Source organism: Cucurbita moschata, unplaced genomic scaffold, assembly GCF_002738365.1.
Source record: "Cucurbita moschata cultivar Rifu unplaced genomic scaffold, Cmos_1.0 Cmo_Scf00009, whole genome shotgun sequence".
Taxonomy (NCBI): domain Eukaryota; kingdom Viridiplantae; phylum Streptophyta; class Magnoliopsida; order Cucurbitales; family Cucurbitaceae; genus Cucurbita; species Cucurbita moschata.
Window position 1 is genome coordinate 3,186,582 of NW_019268525.1, and position 25,540 is coordinate 3,212,121.

General features: G+C 30.4%; 1 protein-coding gene and 1 long non-coding RNA gene across 7 annotated transcripts; both read right to left on the reverse strand.

The window, feature by feature from the left end:
* Positions 1-7,980: 7,980 nt before the first annotated feature.
* Positions 7,981-10,021, reverse strand: LOC111447772 (glycine-rich protein A3-like). The gene is made up of 3 exons (XM_023087104.1): positions 9,917-10,021; positions 8,693-8,980; positions 7,981-8,450 (listed from the first exon to the last, which is right to left on the reverse strand). Exons 2-3 carry the CDS (start codon positions 8,958-8,960, stop codon positions 8,203-8,205), a joined length of 516 nt encoding a protein of 171 aa, XP_022942872.1. The 5' UTR covers positions 8,961-8,980; positions 9,917-10,021; the 3' UTR covers positions 7,981-8,202.
* A 2,155-nt stretch (positions 10,022-12,176) lies between these two features.
* Positions 12,177-16,458, reverse strand: LOC111446928. 6 transcript variants are annotated; one of them, XR_002711174.1, is made up of 6 exons: positions 16,332-16,458; positions 14,913-14,996; positions 14,556-14,601; positions 14,381-14,458; positions 12,668-12,759; positions 12,177-12,382 (listed from the first exon to the last, which is right to left on the reverse strand). It is a non-coding gene; the product is annotated as an uncharacterized LOC111446928 (long non-coding RNA). The 6 variants fall into 6 exon arrangements; XR_002711173.1 differs by having other exon boundaries at positions 12,177-12,385; XR_002711172.1 differs by having other exon boundaries at positions 12,177-12,391.
* Between the last annotated feature and the right edge of the window lie 9,082 nt (positions 16,459-25,540).

Sequence of the window (25,540 nt, forward strand, 5' to 3'; positions counted from 1 at the left end):
TTTTTTTTTTTTTTTTTTTTTTTTGAAATTTATTATTTTTTGAAATAAATATAGAAATTCGAGTTGATCGATTCGAGATGGTTCGAGAGAATGATTAGCTACATTGAGACTGAGATTCAAACACGTTGGCTAAACACAAAAGTTAGATTTTCGTTCTTACAGTTTGAGAAAATCTCATAAATAGGCTTTACGTTTATAATAATATTTTGTAATTTTATCAAATTACCGAGACTAATTTAAAGATAATATTGTTAAATTTTTTAAGAATTTCACAAAAATGTGGAAAAAGAGAGTTAGCTCGGGTGTAGAAGTCAATCTTTTTTGTGTGATATTATTTTAATTTTCTCACCATTTCCTCGTGAATAATTAATTTTTTTTCCTTTCCCATATAAACATATTTCTTTCAAAATCTTGAGAAAAATTTGCTAACAATAAGAAGAGAGACGAGAGATTAAATTGATACATTAAAAGGCGTCTCTATAAAAATGGTGATATTATGATATATTTTATAAAATAATTATTTAATTTTTAAAAGTTTATTTGAAATACATTAAATTAATATTATTTTTAACACGTTTATCAAATAAGTCAACTTTTATTTTGATGTCAAATCTTTCGATCATTAAATCAATACAATTCGAAAAATTGATAGCTATGATCGTAAACAAACAACCAACAACTCAATTTTGAAAAAATTAATAATAATAATTACGATCAAACCCTATCCAAATAGCATGCATGCACAACTAACGGACGTAGTTGACTTTGGCTTCCTCAATAATGAAAATTATTTATATTTATACACATAGATTCATATATTATATTAATTTTAAATATTTTTTCTCCCTCAAACTCATAAAATAATCTTCATTATTATACATCAAATCTCAATCATTTCGTCACACTCAAAGTCTTAACATTTTACATTGAAGTTTGAATTTTCCAATATTTCGAACTATCGATAAAGTCTTATATCAATTTCTTTTATTTATAAGTATAAATTGTCAAATCATTAATTTTTTATATTAAAAAAATAATTATCGAACTAATTTTTTTCATTTATTAATCGGCACGTAACAAACCAAGTTGAGTATATACGTTCTAAATTATTAATATTTTAAATTAATAAAAAAATATTAATTCGATGCAACATTTCTAAGATGTAATCATTACACGATGATGATAATTTTTTTGTTATATGTATATATATTTTAAGCCTTTGACTTTTATTAAATTAATTGAAGAAAATTAGAATTGTTTACTATTAAATTATACTTCCTTGACCATGGTTAGCATGCATGTCTCTCTCTCACTTTATCTTCTATTTTCTCAAAATTAATTTTTAAATATTCTACGTTACTTAATTATATTAAACAAGATCATAAGTATTTAATAAACGTGTTTAAGCTTTTAAAAACGTCTATTGTATATTTATTTTAAAATGTCTAATAAATTTTTAAAATACTTATAATTTTGTGTCTGATAAGTTTGGTTCTATTTGATACGACTTATATTAAATTTAATTTCATTTATTATTTTAAGAGTAATTTCATTAATTATAAATTTAAATTATCGCTTTATTATACCCAGTTGATGAGTAAAGACAAAACATACAGACTTGTATTAGTTTGTGGGAGTTAATTTTCAGTCTTGGAAGTAAGAAGGTAATGTGAGATCATGTTGCCGGATGTAAGGAAATGCCAAACCATTAGGTGTTGAATCTAAATTTCAAATCTTGATTCTAATACTAGATATAGGTCATATTACAGTGTCGGTGTACTTCGATCGAGGGTCCCTTCTCCCCTCTCCGACAACATCTTCTTTTTCTTTTCTTTAAAGCATCGAAGACAGGTGACAATGGAGTCAAAGGACAGTGTAAAGAAGGAAGAATTGAGGTTGGTCGGAAATGGAGTCGTCCTGTTTGTAAGTTAAAAGGATGGTCTTGACGTTGAGCCATAGAATTGACGCAGGTGGGTTCCATGCCGCCGACGAGGGGAGGTTGGTGCAGACAATACAGAGCTCAATCATTAGAAATTCATAAGACAAAACTACCCAAATTTGTACAAACTCCAACACATCTCATAACGTCCGTAATATATATGATAGATACATATGTTTAGTGACCCTTGCATGTGTCATTTATGTTGTTATGATATTAAGATGTATTATGATGATGCTATGACGATATGATGATATTATGATACGTTACGATAATGATGACATGAGATGTATGATAATGATATGACATGATATAATGATATCTCATGTTACAATAATGTACATGTACGAGATGTCATGTTGCATCACGATAAGGTTTCTAATACACAACTCCTAAATGAAGTTATAAATGATGAAGGTGTGAAAATTTATACATGCATGTTACCTAGAGTAATATGTAAATGATGTATGAGGTTGTGTCATATGAATGATTTTAGAACGAAAAGTACAGGAATTTCATGTATGTTTATTTACATCGGGATACTTTCTCTTTTATGATGATGAGTACAGACACATACATTATGATGATAATGGGCCAAGAGAGTGTGCGAACGGTATGGTGGACTCATGCTTGCACATGTGGGTCGTATGTAGCGAAATACTACACATCCAATTTGTCCGGGCTGGAGGCTACCTCTACGATGATTTTAAATGATAGGTCTCTGATCATAATTGCATGTGTTTACTTTCCCTAACCTCAGTAGTGGAATCACGAGTATTTCTTAAAATACCCAAGTCATTTGCTCCTTTTATATTTCAGGTAGAGTCAAGACAGCCGGTACGATTGACGACGGTATCACAATGAAAGACTATAAAACTTACATAGGGTAGTTACATTTAATTTCGTAGATCTTAAGTTAATATAGTGCATTGCTACTTTCATACTATCATTTAAAATATGTTTTAAAACGTTTGAAAAGACAAAGAACAAAGCTGTACCAAGTACCAACCATGTTTTTTCCTTCTTCAAATGACAACAACAAAAAAAAAAAAAACCTAAACCTTCCTATGAACAAACCCAAATCAAATTCTTGATCTCTTCTAATCTTACAAATCATTTTGATTAACTTTCTTATACCTAAGTTTTAAATGAAATTTTACGAAAATATATACGTGATGCATATAATATGGTATATTATATTATAAATAAAATTTATTACCAACAACATAGTATATTATTAAAACATCTCAAAATAAAATAAATAAATAATCATTTCCGTAATTATGTCAGCAAAGTTTGTGAATTGGACAAGTGGCGTTGAAATTGTGTGAAATTTGGTGGAACAGATTTTGTAACCTTATTTTATTTATTATTAATTTATTAAATGTGAAATATTGTTGGGTTCCAGCTATCATTTTGTTTTATATCTTTTGTAGTGAAACGAGAAAGAGATGGAGATCTTCCACTCCCAACAATTTTAATAAATAAATAAAAATCTCACTCCCATAACCAAATCATACAAAATATTAATTTTTTTTTCTGGACATCCACAAATATTTTTGTAAATAAAAATTTTAATTAATTTTTTACCATTAAATAAAAGTATACAATGTGTGATCTCGATTGAAAGGAGAAACGAGCGTTATCAAAGACGCTCGACCTTGAAAGATAGTGAATTGTGAGATCCCACATTCTTTATAAAAGTATGGGAACTTCCCTGACAGACAGTTACCTATAATTTTTTTAAAATATAAAAAATATTGATTAATTTTTAATGTTTATATCAAACTCTTATATACTTTTTTTCGTGTAATTTGTCTATTCTATTTTATAAAATTTCAACGTTTGAATTATTGAATGGATTGATTTGAAAATGACATATGTAAAGATTTGAATGTGATGTACCTACTTTTTTTTTCCTGCCTAACTTTAAATTTATCACTTCGGTTGTGGATTTTTTTTTATATATATTTATTTATCTCATAAATAAAAAAATATTATTTTTTAGGATATGGTAAAAAATTTAAACTCAAAAGTAGAAAGATTTAATTTTCGTTATTTCATCTTTTATCTTATTTTAATTAAAATTTCCACCTAATTTGTATAAAACCACGGGGGAGAGACCAAAAAGTCAACTTTTTATTTTTTATTTTCAATAATAATTGCCCTCTTCTTAATTTTAACATAAATACATTGAATTTGTGGATAAATTTCTAATCAAAACTATATAGTTATTTGTAATAATTATGTGACGTGACACTCATTAATTCATAGAATATGATCCACATTTGGGCTTCATCAAATAAATTTAAGCATATGAGTAATTTACCGGTAAGAAATTATGTGCATGGGAATAAGACAGAATTAAATAATTAAATATATATAAAGACAAATAAAATATATTGTAAACCCCACAATATTAATAATATAATATTGGAGTGTCTAGGAGGGTGTACGGAATTTTAAAATTAATGGATTTTTAATTATTATAAACTTTTATTTGCTTCACTTTTTGCATCTCATTTTCTAACCTCTTTAGGGATTTAATCATTATTTTGAATATATATATATATATTAGATAATTTATTCATTTAAATAAATAAAAATCAAATTTTCAAATAAATTATTAAATAATAAGATATTATTATGCGACAAAAACCATATAATAATTTTTTAGCGAATCATTAATACATTAATACATTATTTCAATGGTAAAAAAACCATATAATAATTTTTTAACGGATCATCCATACATTATTTCAATGGTAAAAAAATATAATATCTAAATTGTATTTCCTTCTAATTTCCCGTCTTCAAATTTTATAAAATTTTTAACTAATCAAATTATTGTATACAAATACGTGTCGTGTCGATAGCATATTTAAGTATATTTTTTTAATGTTATTTTTAACACATAAATTGATAGGTGTAGTCGTGTCCTATAACATTTTATCATTAAGATACAAATTATAATTTTAGACGTTATTTAATATTTAAATATCCTATAATATTAGATGACAGTTGTCAGGTAAGTTTATATTAATTTTTAATCGTCTAAAATATATTATAAAATACACATTTCTCTATTTTCATTTTATTCGTTTACTTTTCATAGTCAACAAAGATACGTATCTATTTTTTCAATATATTTTATTATCTTATTTATGTTTGATACTTTTAAGAAAAAGACGTTCATTTGCCAACAAATTAAATGACATGTTTTAAATATTATTGATTTTTTTCAACGCTATTAAAATTAATAACATTAGAAAAATCAAAATCAACGGTCGAGAAAATCAAGTCAATTCAATTATATGCTTACACGTGTATTAATATATGATTAAGATGTTAATGTAGTGAAGGACCCCTCAAATAATCCTCACTAAAGAAATAATAGAGTCAAATAAAATGTCTTTTTCTTTTTTAAAATAAAAAAGAAGATAAATAAATATAAATATAAGGAAGTCAATGTAGCTTAATCTACGTGGTCCAATAAAAACGCGCTGTGTGGGGCATACTAAAGTTACGAACGGGTGTGGAAATCCATGCATTTTTGGGACACGTGTTTACATATGATTTGAACTACACATGCACGTACATCTTGTGTACTGTGTAACTTTCAATAATTAAATTAAATTATGAATTTAAAAAACTTCTCGATTATTGTGTAATTTTGTTTATGCTCCTTAATTTTATTTTATTAAACTAATCTATTCTCTTATATCATATTATTATATGTTTTTATTTATAACTTTTTGGAAAAAAAAATCATTATTTTACTATTTATTCACTAATGTTTTCTTTAAAAAATTAAATCTTGTGAAAATTGATTGATTTATTTATTGTAATAAGAAAAAAGTATTAATTAATTGATTACTGATTATTATTTTAATTAATTAGTTAATAATTGAGATTAGAGTAAACCAGACAAAGCCAGTTGTTTTGTATTTCCTCCATTTGATTTTTTTTTCATTTTTGATAAAAAATAATTACTAAATTTCAGCTAACGTCATTTTTCACGTCTTTATTTGTTTCAATCTTTCGAAATGTTATATTTTTGTTGATTACTAATTGATTTGTGACATTAGTTCCTTTAATAAGAGTGTTTTTTTAAAATTGTATTCTTACTCGAAACACGAACAAAGCCACTTATATTAGATATGAGTGATATTAATCCAACATAAAAGACAAAGTATACAAAGCCTAGCACGAAATAAGATGGGTAGCAACATGAAGGGAATCGAGGTACCAAACACGAGAGAAGTTCCCTAGTCGACTTTAGAGTGTGACCATAGTTCATGATGTTTTGGTCTAGCTCGATCTAGTTCACTTTTGACCTAATCCATATTGTTTGTTTTGGTCGGTTAAGTATTGCCGTCAGCTTCATGTTTTTAAAACGCATCTGCTAAAAAGAGATTTTTACACCCTTATAAGGATTACTTTGTTCCCCTCTTCAATCGATGTGAAATTTCACACTATCTCATTCAAAGATATGTCATTGACTCATGTCATGTAATTTACGGTTAGCTTTATTGTTTTTTTTTTTTTTTTTTGAGAATTCAAATAAAAGAAAGGATGGAAGCAAAGGGAAAGATGAATACAATAACATTGAAGTACTACACCAACGTGTAAGTTTTTTTTGGCTTGCAGGACACGTTCTTTTCTCTTAAACAAAATTTACCATTACTATTACGCGAAGAACAAGTGCATTACCTCATTTAGACTTTGACAACCGAGTTTTATTTATTTTGATTTTTGAATTTTCAAACGTTTGTTATATTTTAGTTGTGTAACATTAAAAATTATTTCAATTTCAAAAAAAGAAAATTTTAATTTTCAAATATTTTTTCTAAAAAGAACATAAGAAAATTTTCAGATGTTGAAATATATTAAAAAATTTCAAAATAAATTAATAAAAAGAGCAAAGATAAAATTAAAATAGTTTATTTGACAAAATTTAAAAGATAAAAGAAAAAAATTAAAAATTTGATTGCATATAAAGATAATATAATAAATAAACTCTTGTTTTGACACCCACATTTTTTCTTAACATAACCTAAAATGATTTCAAAATGTTAAATTTCATTAATTCATAAAACATTTTAAGTGACCGAACAACTTTATAACCAAAATTTAATTACTTAATTAAAATATTTGATGAACTTCCCAAAGGTGTTTGTTTGTGAAAAAATTTCATTTATATTGGCCAATATATATTTATTTAGAAAAGTGACGTACTAAAGTTTTGGATCCAGTGCAGCACTACTGGTCCTACTTATTTTGAAATTATTGCATTAAAAAACCATATAGTTGACTTTTAAAAATTTTAGGGGTTAAACTCATGTAAATTAGAGTTAAAGAATTCAAACTTACGTTAGTATATGAAATATTTGTTTATCCCACGACATTAAAATTTAAAATGTGTTTTGTCTATAAGTCTGAGCTACTAACTTGAATAGTTAAAAGATAAATAATATTTAAAATTATGACCATTTTTTCATTTAAAAAAACTATGATATTTAAGTATTTTTTAAATTCAATCATATGTGGTCGTGAGAGTTTGAACTTATGACTTATTAGTCGAGGCATGGTCATATAGAATAAATTCTCTATTTCCTCGTGACATTCGATTAAGGGTACTAGCTACCTTTCTGTGAATTCTCTATTTCCTAGTGGCATTCAATTAAGGGCATTAGCTACCTTTCTTTGTCTGAATTTGTGATGTTTCGTGCGGGTTGGAACTTAGGAAGTTCGCACTCTCATCAGGAGACCTACCACCTTCTTTTTATACAAAAACTTTCTGGTCCCCCTCCTCAGTCGAAGCAATCTTGAATGAGAAACTCCATCACATTATGATGATGATGTCGATGATGTCTACTCCTGCTTCGATGCACATCATTTTTAATGGATTAAAACATATTCAAAATACATGACCCAATACCCCAACCACGCAAGTGTTGGGCCCAAAATTCCCATTCTCGATCTTTCGTTTCGACCCAGTTCTCATATCCAAAAAAATGGGAAATTGAAAGAAAGAGGTCGACAAGAAAACGAGAAAAGATCCAGATTATTGATGTCCAGAAGCAGAGTACAGAAGGCATTAAACAGCAGTTAAGATAACAAGAGTAAAAATAACAACATCCAAAGTTCTCTGGACATAACAGGGATTAGAGAAGAAGATGGTACCCTACCATCTGTACCGAGGCCATTCTTGGAAGCCACTGAAGAAGAAGGGTCGGTGGTGAAATGTGATGGCAGAAAAATCACTTCCACTTCTTGAATTTGCCACCACCATGCTTCCCATGTTTGTGCTTCCCAAACTTACCCTGCTTGAACTTTCCATGGTGCTTGAATTTTCCACCATGACCATGACCATGACCATAACCATGACCATGACCATATTGAGCAACGCCGTGGGGGTAATGACCAGCACCATGGGCGACATGGTGAGCTCCATATGCAGCTGCTGCAGCGGCAGCACCACCTGCCAGCATTCCTGCTACACCGTGACCTGCATTTAAGAATATTTGGAATCAGCAACTGTATAAAAGTTATGCAATCTAACCATAAACAGGATTAGGATACTCCAATGTTCCTGGGAAATTTTACTGAAGTTTTGCTTCAAAACAATTCTGTTGCTTACAGCAGCTTTCGGTCGAGGTAATCGAAATTATAAACCTTACTTAATAAAAATAACGAACTAATGATCTAACAAGTTTTCCAGACGATTATATGTAAAAATAGGATAAATACCTGAATGGTGTGGAGCAGAGGGTCCAGGATATGCACCAGGAGGATAGCCAGCTGGGGGGTAACCTTGGGCGGGGGGATATCCTTGGGGTGGATAGCCATGAGATGGAGGATACCCTCCAGGTGGTGGATACCCTCCAGGTGGTGGATAGCCTCCAGGCGGAGGATATCCCCCAGGAGGAGGATATCCAGCTCCATGAGCAACACCATGAGCCAGATGCGAGAATAAACCTTTGTCAGATTCATCATGTTTATCTTTTCCACCCCCCATGGTATATCAGCTAATAATAACTGAGAAATTGACAACAAACAGTCATATATATGAATATATCAAATCTTTTTATGGATCTGAACATAGTCCAGTATCAATTAGGGACGAAAAGATCTTGAATATTCAGGTAAATGCAACATCTATATTGATATACCATACAGGTCTAAGCCCCGTAGTAGTTTTAACATATTATGATGTCCTAACAAAACTTCTAGACAGTTAAGAACATTGAAAACAGAGGAGAAAGAAAGATATTCATGGACGAGGACAAACTTTTCCCTAAAAATGTTCTTTAAGACCGGCAAAGTTAATGTAATATTTCTACCATGGAAATTTAAATGAGGCAAATTCAGACAGAACTTAAAATCTCAACTCATGTATACAATTCTTTTAAACTAAGGTGAACTTCATATTTGCATCCTATATAATATCACTTCTAAAGATATTTGAGATTCAACTTTCCTTAAGAGCGATGAAGACCTTGCATGACACAAAAATTGTTCGCATAAGACTAAGACTTACGCATTCGCAACCGATCACCGATTCAGAACGCATAATCAATCACCGATTGTAAATTCACGATCTCAGCATATAACACACAGTCCAAAGCGCAGACACATACACAAACACATTTGAAATCAACATTTAAGACTTCCAATCCAAAACATTACCAATCCGGTATGGAGTTTCCAAGGATCAAACAACAAAAATCAATTCACAACTCATAAAAACGAATTTCTCCATTAAAAATCCACTACACACACCATAAATCAGCCTATTTCAACCAAAAGCTTCACCTAAAATCACGAATTCCAGATTCATAACAAATAAGGTAAAATCAAAGCATACATCCGCTACCGATACATATTTAGAGTTCCGATTTCTCTCTAACACACAGTTCAAAGCAAACTTCGAATTCATAGAAAACTCGTAAACGAGAGAGAGAGAGGACTTACCAATGAAATGAGCGATTTGGTTCTTGAAAGAGAGACGAGGAGAATTGAAAATTTGAAGAATTCCTTATAAGAGCGACGAGAAATAAAATATTTTTTGTTTTTTGTTTTTTTTTTTCCTTCATTTTATTGCGCAAAGATAAAGTTAACGCGATTTCGACGCGTTCGAATATTCAAACAAACGCCTCTTTCGACACGTGTCAATCATGTATTCGTCACACTTTCAATATATCTGTTTAATATTAAATTTTCTTTTTGGATAAAATTCTAATGGCTTGATTTAGATCTGTACCAAAAATAATATTAATTTTAGATCATAATTTTAATTCCGCAAAATTTAGAAAGTATTGTATTAGTCCTTTGTGGCTTAATATATTCCTAAAATAAAATTTCAATTAAAATTTTGAGTAAGAAAATAACCAAAAATTATTTTTATTATTTTTTTAAAATATAAAATTATAAAGTATTTTTTTAATTCATCAATATGTGGACACGAGAATTCGAAGTTGATACCGTATGCTCAATTGAATGATCGTTAATTGATTAATATTTTAAAAAGTAGACCCATTTGTCTGTTTAAAAAATAATAATAAATAGATCGTTAAACTAACCTAAATTTTAATTCATAGATTTTACAAAAAAAAAAAAAAGAAAAAAGAACCAAATATCCTAAAATAAAATAAATTTGATGGAATCAACTTGGAAAGGCCATCAAGAACGTGAATAAATGCCATCCCCACATACCATGATCAAGACATGAAATTTCAAATAAATAAATATCTCAAGAGAGGCCCACTTCGGGGGATGGCTTTATAGAGCTTTGACTTTTCGAGCATATCTACATGAAAGTATATCTACATAAAAAGCCCACTACTAGTAGATACTGTTTGCTTTAACCCGTTATGTATTGCCGTCGATCTCACGGTTTTAAAATGCATCTACTAGAGAAAGATTTTCAACTCTTATGAAGAATATTTTGTTCTCCTATCCAATTAACACGACAATTGGTTCATTAAATATTTATTGGACACATGTTAAAAATTTATTGGATGAAAAATTGAAAGCTCAAGAATCTATTGGACATGGCAGGCAAACTCAAAATTTAGAGATTAAATTGATAATTTAATTAATACCGTAAAAGAAAATCTAGAAGGGATTTTTTTTTCGAGTACATCCAAAATAATTAATTTATTTGGTAAAAGAATATGTGATTTGTGGTGTGGTGGTTGGTTGGTTTGGACCTTTGGATATATAATTACTACAATTTATGAGTAATTTACAAGTTAATTCTGTTTAGAAATTAAAGCCTGGTTGAAAATTAAGAGTGGAATTGGATTTAGTCAAAAAAGATACACTATTGTTATTAAGTTTATTCAAGTTGAAAATTATTTTAACTTTATATTTAATATTCGATTATTTAAATTAAGCCTCTTGTGATTTCATTAAAGTAGATGAGGTGAGGTGCGGTGGCCGATTTTGATAAATGGGAATATAAAATTATATAAAATACAAAATGACGTTTCTTTTTATCCCTTCCTTTCAAATTTTCAATTTGAACCTCAATAGAGCACGAATACGTTATTTTTAATAGATATTTCTTTTTACAATATTCCTATTATTGATATTTGTTGCAAAATTCATTAATTCTATTGGCAAATAGTTAAATAGTAATAACTCAATGATGAATGGCCTTGGACTCGATTTTTGGTTGGAGTGAATGTTGAATGGTCGTCGAGTTTGAACTTTTGACCTTAGAAGATTTTGGCTCGTGGGGACGAATGTTATAGATAAGAAGGAACAATAGAGCAAAAAGGTCAAATATATCTTCATTGTTTTCATCCCTATCCTCGGAGAATAATTTTTTACTTTTTTTATTCATTATTTCTAATCAACTTTTTCACATTTAATCACTTTTTTAAAATTAATAAATACAAAAATTAACAACAAATATTATACCATTGACCAAACAGGTGAACGATCGAAATTCCCTTGGATACATTCCCATTTCATTTCCTAAAATTATAAGACCAAAATAAACTCTCTATCCTCAACTACATTTACGTCTCAATAGGGAATGGGATGGACCCGTTCCCATGGGAGTTTCCATCTATGCCTAGACTCCTGAAATAAAAAATTTAAATGGGTGACAATTCATGTTCCTAGAACTCTAATTTTGCCAATATGGCAATCTTTCTAAATCATTTGGTTACCTACTTAAGACACTTTTACATTTTTTTTTTTTACATAGTACATCTATCACTACTACAATGATAGATGTAAATTAATGAAACATTCTATCAATAATATACCTCTATCACAACAAGTAAAGGTTGGTCTAGAGATCAATTAGAAAAAAATTACCTAGAATGAGTAAACCAATGTATGACTACCTAAGATTTAATATCCAACAAGTTACCTCGACAACTAAATATGGAGGGATCAATGGGCTGTTTCACAAGAATAGTCGATCTGCTGAAGCTGGTAGATGTCAAAGATCAATAATGATAACATTAATAATATTAATAGATAGTAAGATCAATTGGATTTGCTTTTTTTTTTTTTTTTACCTTCTTTTCTCTCGCAAATCTAAAATGTTGTTATGACTGGAAGCAGCCTTTAAGAAATTCATGTCTCGTGGGCCGTAGGATCCATTCCGTGGAGAAAGATTAGGATCCATACCCACAAGGGCCTAGGAGCAAAGGGGCAAAACGTAATTTTTATTGGTAATATGGTCAATTGGGAGAGAGAATTTACCTTGGTTAAAAACCGACCACTGGCCATTGCCATTGATGTCGGTTCTCGAACCAACCAATGGTCTACATCTAGTTAATTGATCGGCTTTTTACCTGCGGAATAATTTTTTAAAAAATCAATGCCAAAAGTAGAAATGAGAGATCAAATTGAATTGGATGAACAATTGCATTAAAATTCATTTAATAGAAAACCCTAAGATAACCATTTACATCAATATATTAATTTAAACCCAAAACTAATACATGACAATTGTGAGCAACTTACCCCCCAAGTCACCATTCACTTTTAATCTATAAATCTGCTCTAAAGGTTGGGGGATGTATTGAGCTCAAAACTGAGGAACCTTACAACTTTAAGAAGAAGTCGAACCTATATTAGATAGGTCCGTTTCCTTATCCTTCGATATAAGCACAAAAACTTATGCTATAAAACTCACATTTTATATCAACTAACTAACCTTTACAACACTTTTTACAAGAAACAAGGATTAATATTCCACAAAAAAGGAAGAGAACAACCTAAGGGCCATAGGTAGATGGAATCCGAGCCCAAGGAACTACCAAAAGAGAAAAATAATTGATAGTGAGACTATTCAGGACGGACTTTGCCAAAATCAATCTCCTAGCTTTTGAAAGAAGTCGGGTTCTCTCCCTCTCTCTCTCATTTATCTAACTTAGCCTTGCTTTGTCCTCAAGCGAATCCCTGAAAGCAAACGATCGAAAATTTCCTCCTAAAGGGAAGCTTAGATAATTACAAGGCAGTCTTTCCACAATGTAGTTGATATTCAACCTTTTGGATGTTGATGTTGGTGCCTATGAGGGGCAGTTTTCGCCTTACTCATAGCTAGTCCCAAACCAAGAAGCAACAGATTTATGATGGACTACCAAGCTTTTAACATTCCCATCTACATTATCACAAAAGAAAAGCATGTCATTTGAGAAAAGCATGTCATTTGAAAGCGGGTAGTTTCTACCGACGGGTTTCTGACCAAGAATTCCCTCAAAACTCTATAAATTCGTGAACCAAACACATGTCCAGAGATACAAGCTTCTATAACTTATTCCTTTGTACAATCCAAATTTCTTAACTAAGACATACTAAAATCATAAGCAAAACGCACCTAGAGAACTTTCTAGGCATATATTCAACACACGTCCACCCCTAAAAATCTAAACTCAATACCCTTTGGAAGTCATTTCATGGAAATAAATAAAGAAAAAGAAGAAAAGGGAATCCTAAAAGTAGAGGCATTAGATCAGTGGGACCATGGCAATATAATCAAACATGGGGCCTGGATTCTCTGCGGCAGTCTGCCAGTGTCTAGTGATAAATTTAGACCGTCCACTCTTAATGGGTGCTCTTTTTCACTTTCTTTTTGTTACTAAAAAATGATAGATTAAAAATGAACCTAGATTGTCCAATTAAAAAGAAAAATAAGTAGATGGCCTACAAGAAACCAGAGCGAATCCAGATAGATTATGGATGTCATGAGTGCCAAGGTCATAAATTTCAGGTCAGATCAGCATATGCTATAAAGTAAAGGGAAGATAATCTATTCTTCCAGATTCAGCAAAAGTAGGATTTCAGGTCAGAACAACCCACAAGCGCACTTGAAATAAAGATGTCAAGATGAACGAAAAGCAAAACATGGAATTAGCAGAGAGACACTTTCTAATCAGTCCTTCACAGATGAATTTATTAAATGAGGCTCACAGGTAAGGCCGCTAGTGCGAGTCTAACAAAACCACAGAGCAGCTTCTAGTTCCATTCAAGAACTCAAAAGGCACACCCCTGCTGCAGTGACAGTGATATTGATTAGACTAAGCAAGATCAAAATCTGAAAAGCACAAGACTTTTGAAGAGGAATAGAAGAGTATAAAGAAGTAACCAAAATGGTCAGAGCCTATCCACTTTGACCTCGTTTGATCTCATGCCTAACATGTAGGAAAAGGGGAAAAAAATCATGTATATATAGAACATGGTTAAAGCTTAGCAAGGTATTGTCTGAATAAACATAAATCAGAAAAGAAAAAGAGCAACGATGAAGGAAATGGATGAACAAAATCAGTGCAGAGGGATTCAGATTTAGGTTATGGACATAGATTCAGTGATTTCACGTGTTAAACATGAAATGAACAATGGAAAATCAAGGCAAATCCCTGATGACCAGATATCTTTTTGATGTTCCATTTCCATATTTCTTAGACTTGGATCATTGAATTGGGGTAGAGAGAATTTTGTTAACCTCTGGCATCCCAACTCTGTCTTTACCATGTAGTGATGCTTTTAAGCTTTCCTCCTAGATCTCGTCCTTTCTGATCTCAGGGCTCTGCATACCAAAGAACTTTTCAACACATCTACCATATCGAAAAGAAATGCACTGCAAATATTTCTATCTTTTACAGAACAAGCCAAATCTACAATTAACGTGCGGCTAAAAAAATTGATTGGGAACAGAAATTCAAGCAAGAACAATCCTATTTCAAGGATGAAATCTAAAACTTTAAAACCAATAACTAAAAGGTATCGTGAGAAATAATTCCAGTGTTTTAGGAGTATGCCAATAATTTAAAGCAACATTTGTTTGATTGTAAGATTTGCTTCCATCCAGTTTGACCAGTTTGAGTTCTTCAGGATCTCCAAGTTTGAACCGACCTTCTCCCCTTCTCTTCCCGAAGGAATAGTTAACTCAAATTCTCAACATACTAGATACCTGTTATAACACTTTCTTTATCTTTCAGTAATCAGAACACAGAAATTTTTCATCTGCTCAAACAAACAAACCACTAAATTAATGAATCTCTTTTACTTCTCTCCAATTCCAGTCTCCCCTTTTCTCCCATAGGCGTTTGTCAATTTCTGCACTACAGTCACATTCTTCCTTTTCTTTCAAAAGTACAACTACCACCTGCCACAAATCATTAATCTTAAAGGCTTAAAAGTTGCCCCACAACATAGTTCAACATTAAGATTGGAATATTATCTTACCAATCACTCTCAACCAACTTGTCTCTCTCCACTTGAACCCCATTCATTAAGAGGGAAATTTATAACTTTCAATAGAAAAATAATTCTACTCAATGTCGTATCTTAAGGCAATATGATGATACGAATACTAAGGTAGTGGGAACAAGAATACAGCAGATAGATCCCCTATTAGCAAAGAATTTTTACTCAACTAATCTGATAACAGAATATAACGTCTGAATAAGGATTTACATTAATGCAGTACCTAAAAGTCAGCACTAGATAAGACAATAGCAATCAAAAGATGTGTTTCGAAGCAAACAAACGTACAATGCAACTGATGAAAGTGATGTATTAACAAGAATTTACATAAACTAAAGACAAGTTCACAACAAGCAATAATAACAGCGATACATATACATCAGTACAAACTAGAAAGTAGAGGAAAAAGAGGCTGATCATAAAGAACGGGAAACAGAAAGTAGTTGAACTCAGAAATTGAATCTCACATATACAATATATTAGGTTTTCCTCATCGGAACATCACAACATAATAACCTAAGATCCAATACTTGAAGAAAGGGTAACCGTTCCTGAAATTGCCGAGTCGTAAAATTTTTCGAAAGGTATGAGGCAGACAATTTTATCAGCCACTAGTAACTTAAAAATACTACAAAATCATGAACAAGAGATGAACCTGAGGTTGATCGAGCTTGAGGAACGTAGAAATTAAGATCGGAATTTCGCCGCGGGAAGAAACGAGAAGAATGCCGCGGAACTTGCAGAGATGAATATGCACATCCATTTACTCTCGGTAATGAATTTGCCCTAACCTAAAAAATTACTAATAATAAAGTTAAAAAAAAAAAAAAAAAAACTAAATTGTTATTTTTTAAAAAATTTACACAATTTTAGTCGTATTATTTTTTAATATCTATAATTAAATTTCAATATTGTAAAATTTTCCTATTTAATAAGACATCAAACATAAACTAAATTAGGATATCACACAATTGAACTTATATAGTAATTAAATTTTTTTATTATATTTATATGACATAATTTGTTGATTCCACGAGCTATATTATCAAAATTTGTCATGTTTACTTGTATCTCAAATGTTATAATTCAATCTCTCAATCAACTTCAATAAATAAATAAATAAATATATATATATATATATATATATATATATATATATATATATATATATATATATATATATATATATATATATATATATATATATATTCAAATTTCATGAATATTTTTCTAATACAATCTTAAAGATAAAAATCTTTTTAAACAAAAGTTTGTTTTTTAAATTAAATATTAACCATTTTTGTCCAAAATTAATATTTTTAGAATTTTTTAAAAATTTAAACATATTTAAAAGATTATAAATATTTTTTTTTTAAAAAAAATATAACGTTTACGAGTATTTTTATTAATTTAGACATAATTTTGAAAAAAATGTTGAGAGCCCAAGAGAAGCCCAAATCAAACGACATGTCGGCGCAGGTCTCATGCTTACGTAAGAGTGATTTCGTGATTGTGCGCGCGTGCCTTTTAAGCTAAATATTATCGTTGTTAGTATTATTATTATGATAAACTTAGATATACCTTTTTCCAATTATCAATTATTCCTTTTTTTCCCACTTGCAATAGTTGCAAACAAAACCTAAAATATTTATTAATTTATTTATTTATTTTATTCATATTGCGCCGACAAGTCTCACTTATTTATTTATATAATCACTTACGATTAAATTATTGGTCGTGTTTATGGATTAGGTTTAATCAGATATTTTTTAGATTCAACTCAATTATTGGGGTCGCAAAATTTTCAACCTAACAATAATCTCAACTAACCCAATCATAAATTTTTTTAAATTCGGTTGGTTTTTTTATTTTTAAATATTTAATTAATATTTACGATCCAATTTGAATATATATTTTTAAAAATTATGAATTTATGGAAACGTATGAACCAATCCAATTTTAATTTTTGGAGTTATCGAGTTTTTTGAATATTTCAGACCACTAATTCAAATGACATCATATGCAAGTTATGGGAATATTTGCTATATGACTCACCATTAGATTAATCGTGGCCAACCTAAAATGGCATAAATAAAAAAAATGGGGATACGTTTTTGCATTTCACCGACCACTTTTATTTGGAATAGATCCTCTTCTTAGCTCGAATATTCTTTGACATCACTAGGGTATTTCATCATAAATTTCATCTTTGAATTCGAGGGTAAAAAGCTCGCTTGTTATACGGGATTCGACGTATCCAACCGAATGAAGCAGCATTTCATTTTTTTTTTGGGGCATCTTTTTGCTACACTACACGGCATGAATGACGGGTGAAGTTGAAGCAGATACAATCAATGTAAAAAATCTTTCTCGAGCTCAAGTACGGACAACTCGTGCTACTTTGAAATTCGATAGATGTTATAAATAATTGTCATCTACCTTCTCTTTTTAGATCAAGGTACTCATCTCAATCCCAATCACCATGTTGCAAATTCCTCTTAGTTTACATTATCTTTACGAGCACTAATTCAACTCGAACTCTTTCATTAGGGTTTTTATCTCTATCATGATTCTTATAATATCTTAGACAATCTCTTCTAATCTAATAAAGAATCTTACTGATTTCACGTGAAATGATGTTAGGAGGCGTGTTAAGTTGGGTCGAATAAACAGACAAAATCCATCAAACAATTCGATCATGTCATTTGATCCCACTTGAGAATGGTTAGTCGAGTTTGTTGGACAAGAAAGTAGCCGTTTTTTAAAGTATACACCCTAGATGTAGGGATAGAGAAACAATTATAAGCGTGTTGAAAATAAGAAAATATATGACATTTAAAATTATAAGTTTCTCTTTTTCAACAATTTGTACGATCTGAGAAAGTAAGATTTAATTAAATATTTAAAGACAAGAACATGTGTTTGAGATTCGAACCACTCTATAAGCAAGATCAGCCCTATTAAACTTGAATTATTCTAAACATGCAACTTAAATTATATAGAACAGTAAACAAACTTATTCATTAGCTGAATGAAACCACAAATACTCTTTTTACTGTAATTTTCAAGTCTACTTTAGATAGCTTAATATAGTCTCAAAATGAGAACTCTTGACCCGGGGAGGTTCAAGGGTTGTGACCATTTTATTCGACACTTTAGTCACTTTTGACTATACCTACGAGGCTCACAATTCTTTGTTCGATATTTGAGAATTCTATTGTCATGGTTAAGTTTAGGGCATGACTCTGATGCCATGTGAGAAATCACGGATCTTCACAATGGTATGATATTGTTCACTCTGAGCAAAAGATCTCATACTCATGACTTTGCTTTGGGTATTCTTCACTTATAAACCTCTTCCACTAAATTAACCAATCTGGGGACTCACTCCCAATAATCCTCAACAATCGTACGTTAGATGATCTCTGACGTATGAAGATGATCTTGGCTCGAGAAATAAGGAACCGGGTTATGTCGCTAAGTCATTAGGTAACGAGTTTCAATTTTAAATTATGATCCAAATCTTAAATGGGGTCGACTTTATTTGGGAGTGAGTTGAGGTGGGTGTGGAAGCACCAACAAAAAGAAACAAGAGAGAGAGAGAGAGACACGCGTGAGATTCATCTCTGCGAGTTGGCCTCTCCTGTCTCTAACAAAATCTTTCTTTATAAAATATATATAATATATATATATATATATATATATATATATATCTTTAGCTTACCCTTTAATATATGCTTACTTGTCATTCCACTCTCTCTTGGTCGACATGGTTTGGTGCCTATGCCACCATTCTCTTTTTTTGCATGTAAAATGTGTTACTTTTTTTGTTCTTTTCCTTTGCAAATTGTTCATTTCTCCATATTAATCGATTATTTCTAGTCCCTACCCCTATATTTTTAGGGCATGTGTCTCTTTCTCGAGCGCACAGGAAGTACATTGAGCTTTATCTTATTCACCTCACAAAACATTCGGTTCACTCTTTTAAAATAAACTATAAGGCTAGTAGATATTGTCCTCTTTGTGTTTTCCCTTCCAGACTTCTCCTCCAGATTTTAAAACACGTATGTTAGGAAGATGTTTTCACACCCTACACCCTTATAAAAAATACTTCATTCCTCTCTCTAATCGATATGAGATCTCACAATCCACCCCCATTCGAGCCCCAACGTCCTCGCTGGCACACTGCCTAATGTCTAACTCTGATACCATTTGTAACAGTTCAAGCCCACCACTAGCAAATATTATTCTCAAGGTTTTAAAACGCGTCTACTAGGAAGAGGTTTCCACACCCTTATAAAGAATATTTCGTTCTCCTCTTCAACCAATGTGGAATCTCACATAAACCGACGTATACTTTTGATATAATTTTCTAAATTTGAAAGTATGTCATACTATAAATTATTTATATCACATGGGTTACATTTTAAAATAAAGATAAGACGTTAAACAAATTCTCTTATCTTATATCGTCATGTTTCCATTACCCTAAACTACTTTTTAACTAAGATTAAGCCTTTAATACACATAAATACAAACCATACAGTTATTTTTGTATTAAAAAAGAAACCAAATATGACATATTTGAAGATAATATAAATTAAATGAGTTGCAATCAGTTGGAGCATCATCTCCATTAATGTTCAAGTGGTCATCCACCTCAAAAATGGATTCTCTATGCATGCCTCATACACATATATTATTTATTTATTTATCATGATGTAACCCGTCAAGATTTAAAATTTAGATCCTCGCACTCGTGTGAAACAGACACTGAAATGATATTGATGTGCTAACAAATATATGTTTCGTATGTATGTTGGTTACCTTTTTTTCGTCCCCTAATCATGAAACTCATCCCGAAATTCACTGGAGGCTTGTCCCGTCTTCGTAATTAAAAGTAGGTCGAGTAAATTGACTGATAAGATTTTTTTTCCATTTCATCAATTATAATTTTTTTTAAAAAAAAAATGATTAATTTTTCTCCAATTTAAAAATTAAAGCAAAAAAGAAAAGGAAATCTTTTTTTAATTTTTTGTGCGTGACACGTTTCGAAATCCTAACTAAACTCTGGAACTGACTAAACGACAAAGCGCGATTACTGCTCAAAGACGATCTTACCCTCCCCACCACGTTGAAATAAAAAAACTGGAGACTGATTTCTGACCGTCCGATTGAAAAATGAGTATTTTTGGAAAATATTAAAAGAATAAATATTAGAGATATTGTTGTGTGTAGATTTAGATAAAGATATGCGCATGATGCAAATAGTACTGTGGGCTTGGCCCACGGCCCACTAGCCACAGCTTTGTAATAAATAAATCATTAGTAAATTGATTTTTTTTATAAAAAAAATATATTAAATATTTAATTTTATATTCGCATGCACTGAGATCGTACGGCTCTCAATTCCTTTGTTTGGCCCCACCAATTTCTGATTTTGTTCCCACAAATATTTTATATCTTATTTTTTTGGTAATATTTTATTAGTTAAATTTAAATTTTAAATTTTAAATTTTATGTCTATTTAATTATTATACCTAAAAAAAATAAAATATTTAGATAGCTACTTTTTTTAAAAAAAAATTAAATTTATCGAGTATCAAATACAAAATACAAAATTTATAGATATAGGTATAAATCTCGATTATTTTACGAGGTCAATTGTAATTACATCTAATCTGGTTTTAGCCACCGGTAAATTTTAAAAAAGATCACTTGGAGTATGTTCTTTTGTGTCGATATTTTTATTGGGCAATATTTTTAGTTGAAATATTTTAGAATAATTTAATATATATAGATAGTCAACTTGGAATTATTAAAAAAAAACTTGAAATCTTTGTTTTTTTTTAAAAAGAAAAAATATATATTTCTTAATTTACTGTAACACGATTTTGACAAGATAACACAAATATAGTCATGGATTTCTAGAGACTACTGATGATTTTAATCGTGTCTACCAACTATAAAATACGTGTATGGACCCTTGTAAATTTAGAAATATTCATATAGTTGGAGAGTTCTTAACCGTCTCCATACACGATAACTTGATAAAACGTCATTGAGTATCATATGCATAAAGGACACGACATTTTATCTACCAATTACTGAGATACAAATGCATACTCTGTCAATCGAGACAGTTCATTGACAACTCTTTAATAGTCGCATGTTGTATAATGACAAGGAAAACGACTTTGTATTACGACCATCTACTATGATTATACACTAAAATTAAATAGTTATTTACCGAACAATTCCGACAAGTTATAGTTTAGGAAGAATTTTAAAATAGCTACTTAAATAAATCTCGAAAACTTCTGATCACTATGATCAGCCTAGAACGATCAAATTGAACTAGATCAGTTCAAACGTATGGATCTCGTGAATATAAAACTAGCTTAAAATGGAATATTGTTTTAATGAAGTTGTAACCATTTAAGTGAAAAAACGTCGGAGAGAGTTGTCTTGCGCCCCTAGATATTCTCTACCTATCTATCTGTGTCGATTTCGGATATAGGTATCTTTTTGTTGAAAGTCGTTCGAGCTTTTCCTGAAAGTATGGCGTGAGTTACTTCAGTATCGTAGCGCATGATACTCGAACATTGGCTCGAGGTATTTTCTCTACCCCTTCTTACCTTGAAAATACCACTTGTCACAATCGCACTTTGATGGTAGCGAACTTGTGATTGTGCAGCACTCACTTCCCAGCAACAAATGAGTTAAGCCTTATTCACTCTTGCGTCGCCTACGGGCAAGCGACGTATGCTCTAGCCTCTAGCCTCGGTTCAAGAAGAAAGTTTTAGAAAATGGGGGCAGATAGATTTTGAAAGAGAGTTTTGAAAGCAAGATTTGAGAAATTGAAATTGGTGTTATATGGAAATGTAAGCAAAAGACGACGACAACAACAACAGCTTACTGCATATAACTATCGGGTAGGGAGAAGTGACCAGACTTTACCTCTCTTTAATCAAAGAAAGTGCTTATGTAGCTGACAATTAAATTTTAATCGATCATTTTCTTCTCTTATTACTCGAAGGCTCGAGAGATCTATTTCTCTTGGTATCCAAGTTTTGAATTCTCACTGTATATTTATTTTACTATAAAAAATAAAAAAAAAATCCTAACCTTTTCATATTCCAATTAAACTTTTTTATGTCGTGATTAAACATATTTTATTTTGAAAAAAAATTGAAGACGTGTCATAGCCCGAACATAAAAAAAAAAAAAAAAAGAACAAAATTTAGTCATTGACAATGAACGTATTTAATTCAATTACGTCGAGCGTCACCGACACTTTGAATTAAATAATTATATTATTCATTCAAAGTTAGGGAAAGGAATTTTACTTTTTTTTTTAATTAAAAAATAATAATTAAGATTTATGGGATTTTCTTTTAACAATATTCTTTTAATTTTTTTTAATTCTCTCTCTAGAAAATTAGAAAAAGGGAGGGGAGAGAAAGAATATTAGGAGTATAGTAACTGTTTATAAGGGAATATAAGAATCTCTTAGGGCTTTTTAAGAAAAAAAGCAAGATTTTTTTCTCTTTTCATATGTCATTTGGGAGATTCTTTAATATAAAATATATTATCATTTTGAAACATTTTGAAACTCGACCGCCTACCCGACAATTGGTAGTAAAATAGAAAATAAGAGAATTTTTTTTACTGGAGGTCCTACCGAAACTCGAATCCTCATTGAAATAAAGAAAGAAAAGGGAGTGCAAAGAGATTTTTACCCGTTAACTAAATGGGACCGATGACAGAGATTGTATTCTCCGTTCCCGTCCACTCCTCCATCTCTGTCCAAATCCTTGCTCTGTAGACATCTTTAGTTAAAAACGATATCTTAGTTCTTAATCTTTTTATTTATTTGTTATTTTGGTCTCTTACAAATTTTAACTCTATTAAATATAAAATTAAAAATTTAACAACTTATTAAATAGAAAATTAAAATTAAAAAATTTAATAAACAAATATATATATATATATATTAGACGGATCGTTTTATTTATTTATTCATTTTTTAAAAACACATGCTTATTTGAAAAAGGCACGTGGTTTACAAATTTTTGTAAAGAATAATAATAATATTATTATTATTTTATATTTTAAGATTTGGTTAAATTCTTTTTTCTTTTTTGAAAAATTTGCATGGGAAGTTAGGTTTTTATACTTTACTTTTAAGAGCATCAGCCTTTTGAATGTTTCCCAAATTTCATTGAAGGTTCAATCACCATATTTTAAAAGCCAAAGTTGGTGGAGATGTAATTTTCGTGGCCAACCCGAAAACAAGGAATAATAGTCGGTATAAACAAGAAACACGAACAACAAGTACTCTCAACAAGCTTTGTTTTGAAATAGATGGGCTGCTCATTTTTCGTCCACTCGGTGAGAATCACTATTTAGGTCAAAAACGGGAGAAATGCTGAAGGTGACTTCTTTATCTGTTACCTAAACATGAACGTGTTCCTATTCTATCTAGATTTAATACACACACGAATATATATATATATATATACAAAATAATTTAATTTGATTCATTCAAGATTGAGGAAATAGTAATCCTAAATAAGGATTAGTTTAATTTCTCGGGAAAAATCTAGCCCCAATATATGCAAAATTAAACAAAACGTTATGAGAAATTAATTGGGGCGGAATTGTGGTGAGAAAGTCTTGTTCACAGTTCACATCAAACTAATGGCGGAACCAGTTATTTGGTTGGCTTAGTCTCAACTATTAAAATCATTGACTCACCTAATTTTGCATCAAATAATTTAAACGACATAGAAGTTAACCCTATTAACTTAATTGGCTGACCTAATTTTGCATAAAATAATTTAAACGAAGTAGGAGTTAACCCTTATTAACGTTGGGTTAGAAAAATCTTTTGAGCTAACTTAAAATTTTAACCCAACCAACTCGAATAGAGTTCACAACCTAACCCAACCCCCAACCCCGGTTGGGTTGACTTGGAGTGTCTATTGTTTTTTTTTTTTAATTATTTAAAAAAAATTCTCCTTATCCATAATACATGTTATGTTAATAATTAATATCTCGTAAACCTTAAATATTAAACACTTACCCGTCATAGTGTGTCACTAACATTACTTACAAACATCAAATATTCTTAATTTTCGTAATAATCTTAAAAGTAGGTAGAATACGGTTGAATTATAACCCTATTTTTCAGATAGGTCGGATTGACCCAATAAAAAAAAATCAACCCACAAACCAACTCGAAGTTTTGGTTTTCCAAAATTTGAACATAACCCAATTTTTTTTTTCAATCTAATCTAATTCAGCATCTATGATTTAGGTTGAATATTTCGAGGTGGTCGGGACTGATGTAACTAATATCAATCGAATTCAATTAATCTATGCCTTTATCCCTTTTCCTCTCTCCCCATAACCAAATTGACTCCAACTTTGATTGATCTCCTAATTCCATGCACCAATCAAAGTTTTGTTCCTTTCAAATTTATTCTTTGATGATATAAAGATGGCCCCAAAAAAAAAATAAAAGCTAACCCTAATTAATAGATAGGTATATTTTATGTTAAAGACATTGATTTTTTTTTTTCGGGTCAATAAATATATAAGAATTGGACACGTGCACTACATGTGATTTTTTATTCGACATCTTATTCTATGTTTGACCATCGTAATAGCTAGTTGAAACTTCTACTCATAGACTCTAAAGTGTCTTCCGAACACGGCCTACTCATATCTAACCTAATTTCCTTTTGCTATCGAACTTTGTTTTTATAGTATCTTTGAAAAGTTTATAATGTCGTTTTTGTTTGAAAAATGAAATGAATTAGCATGTTGTTTGATTCGAAGAAATTGAAAATTTGAATT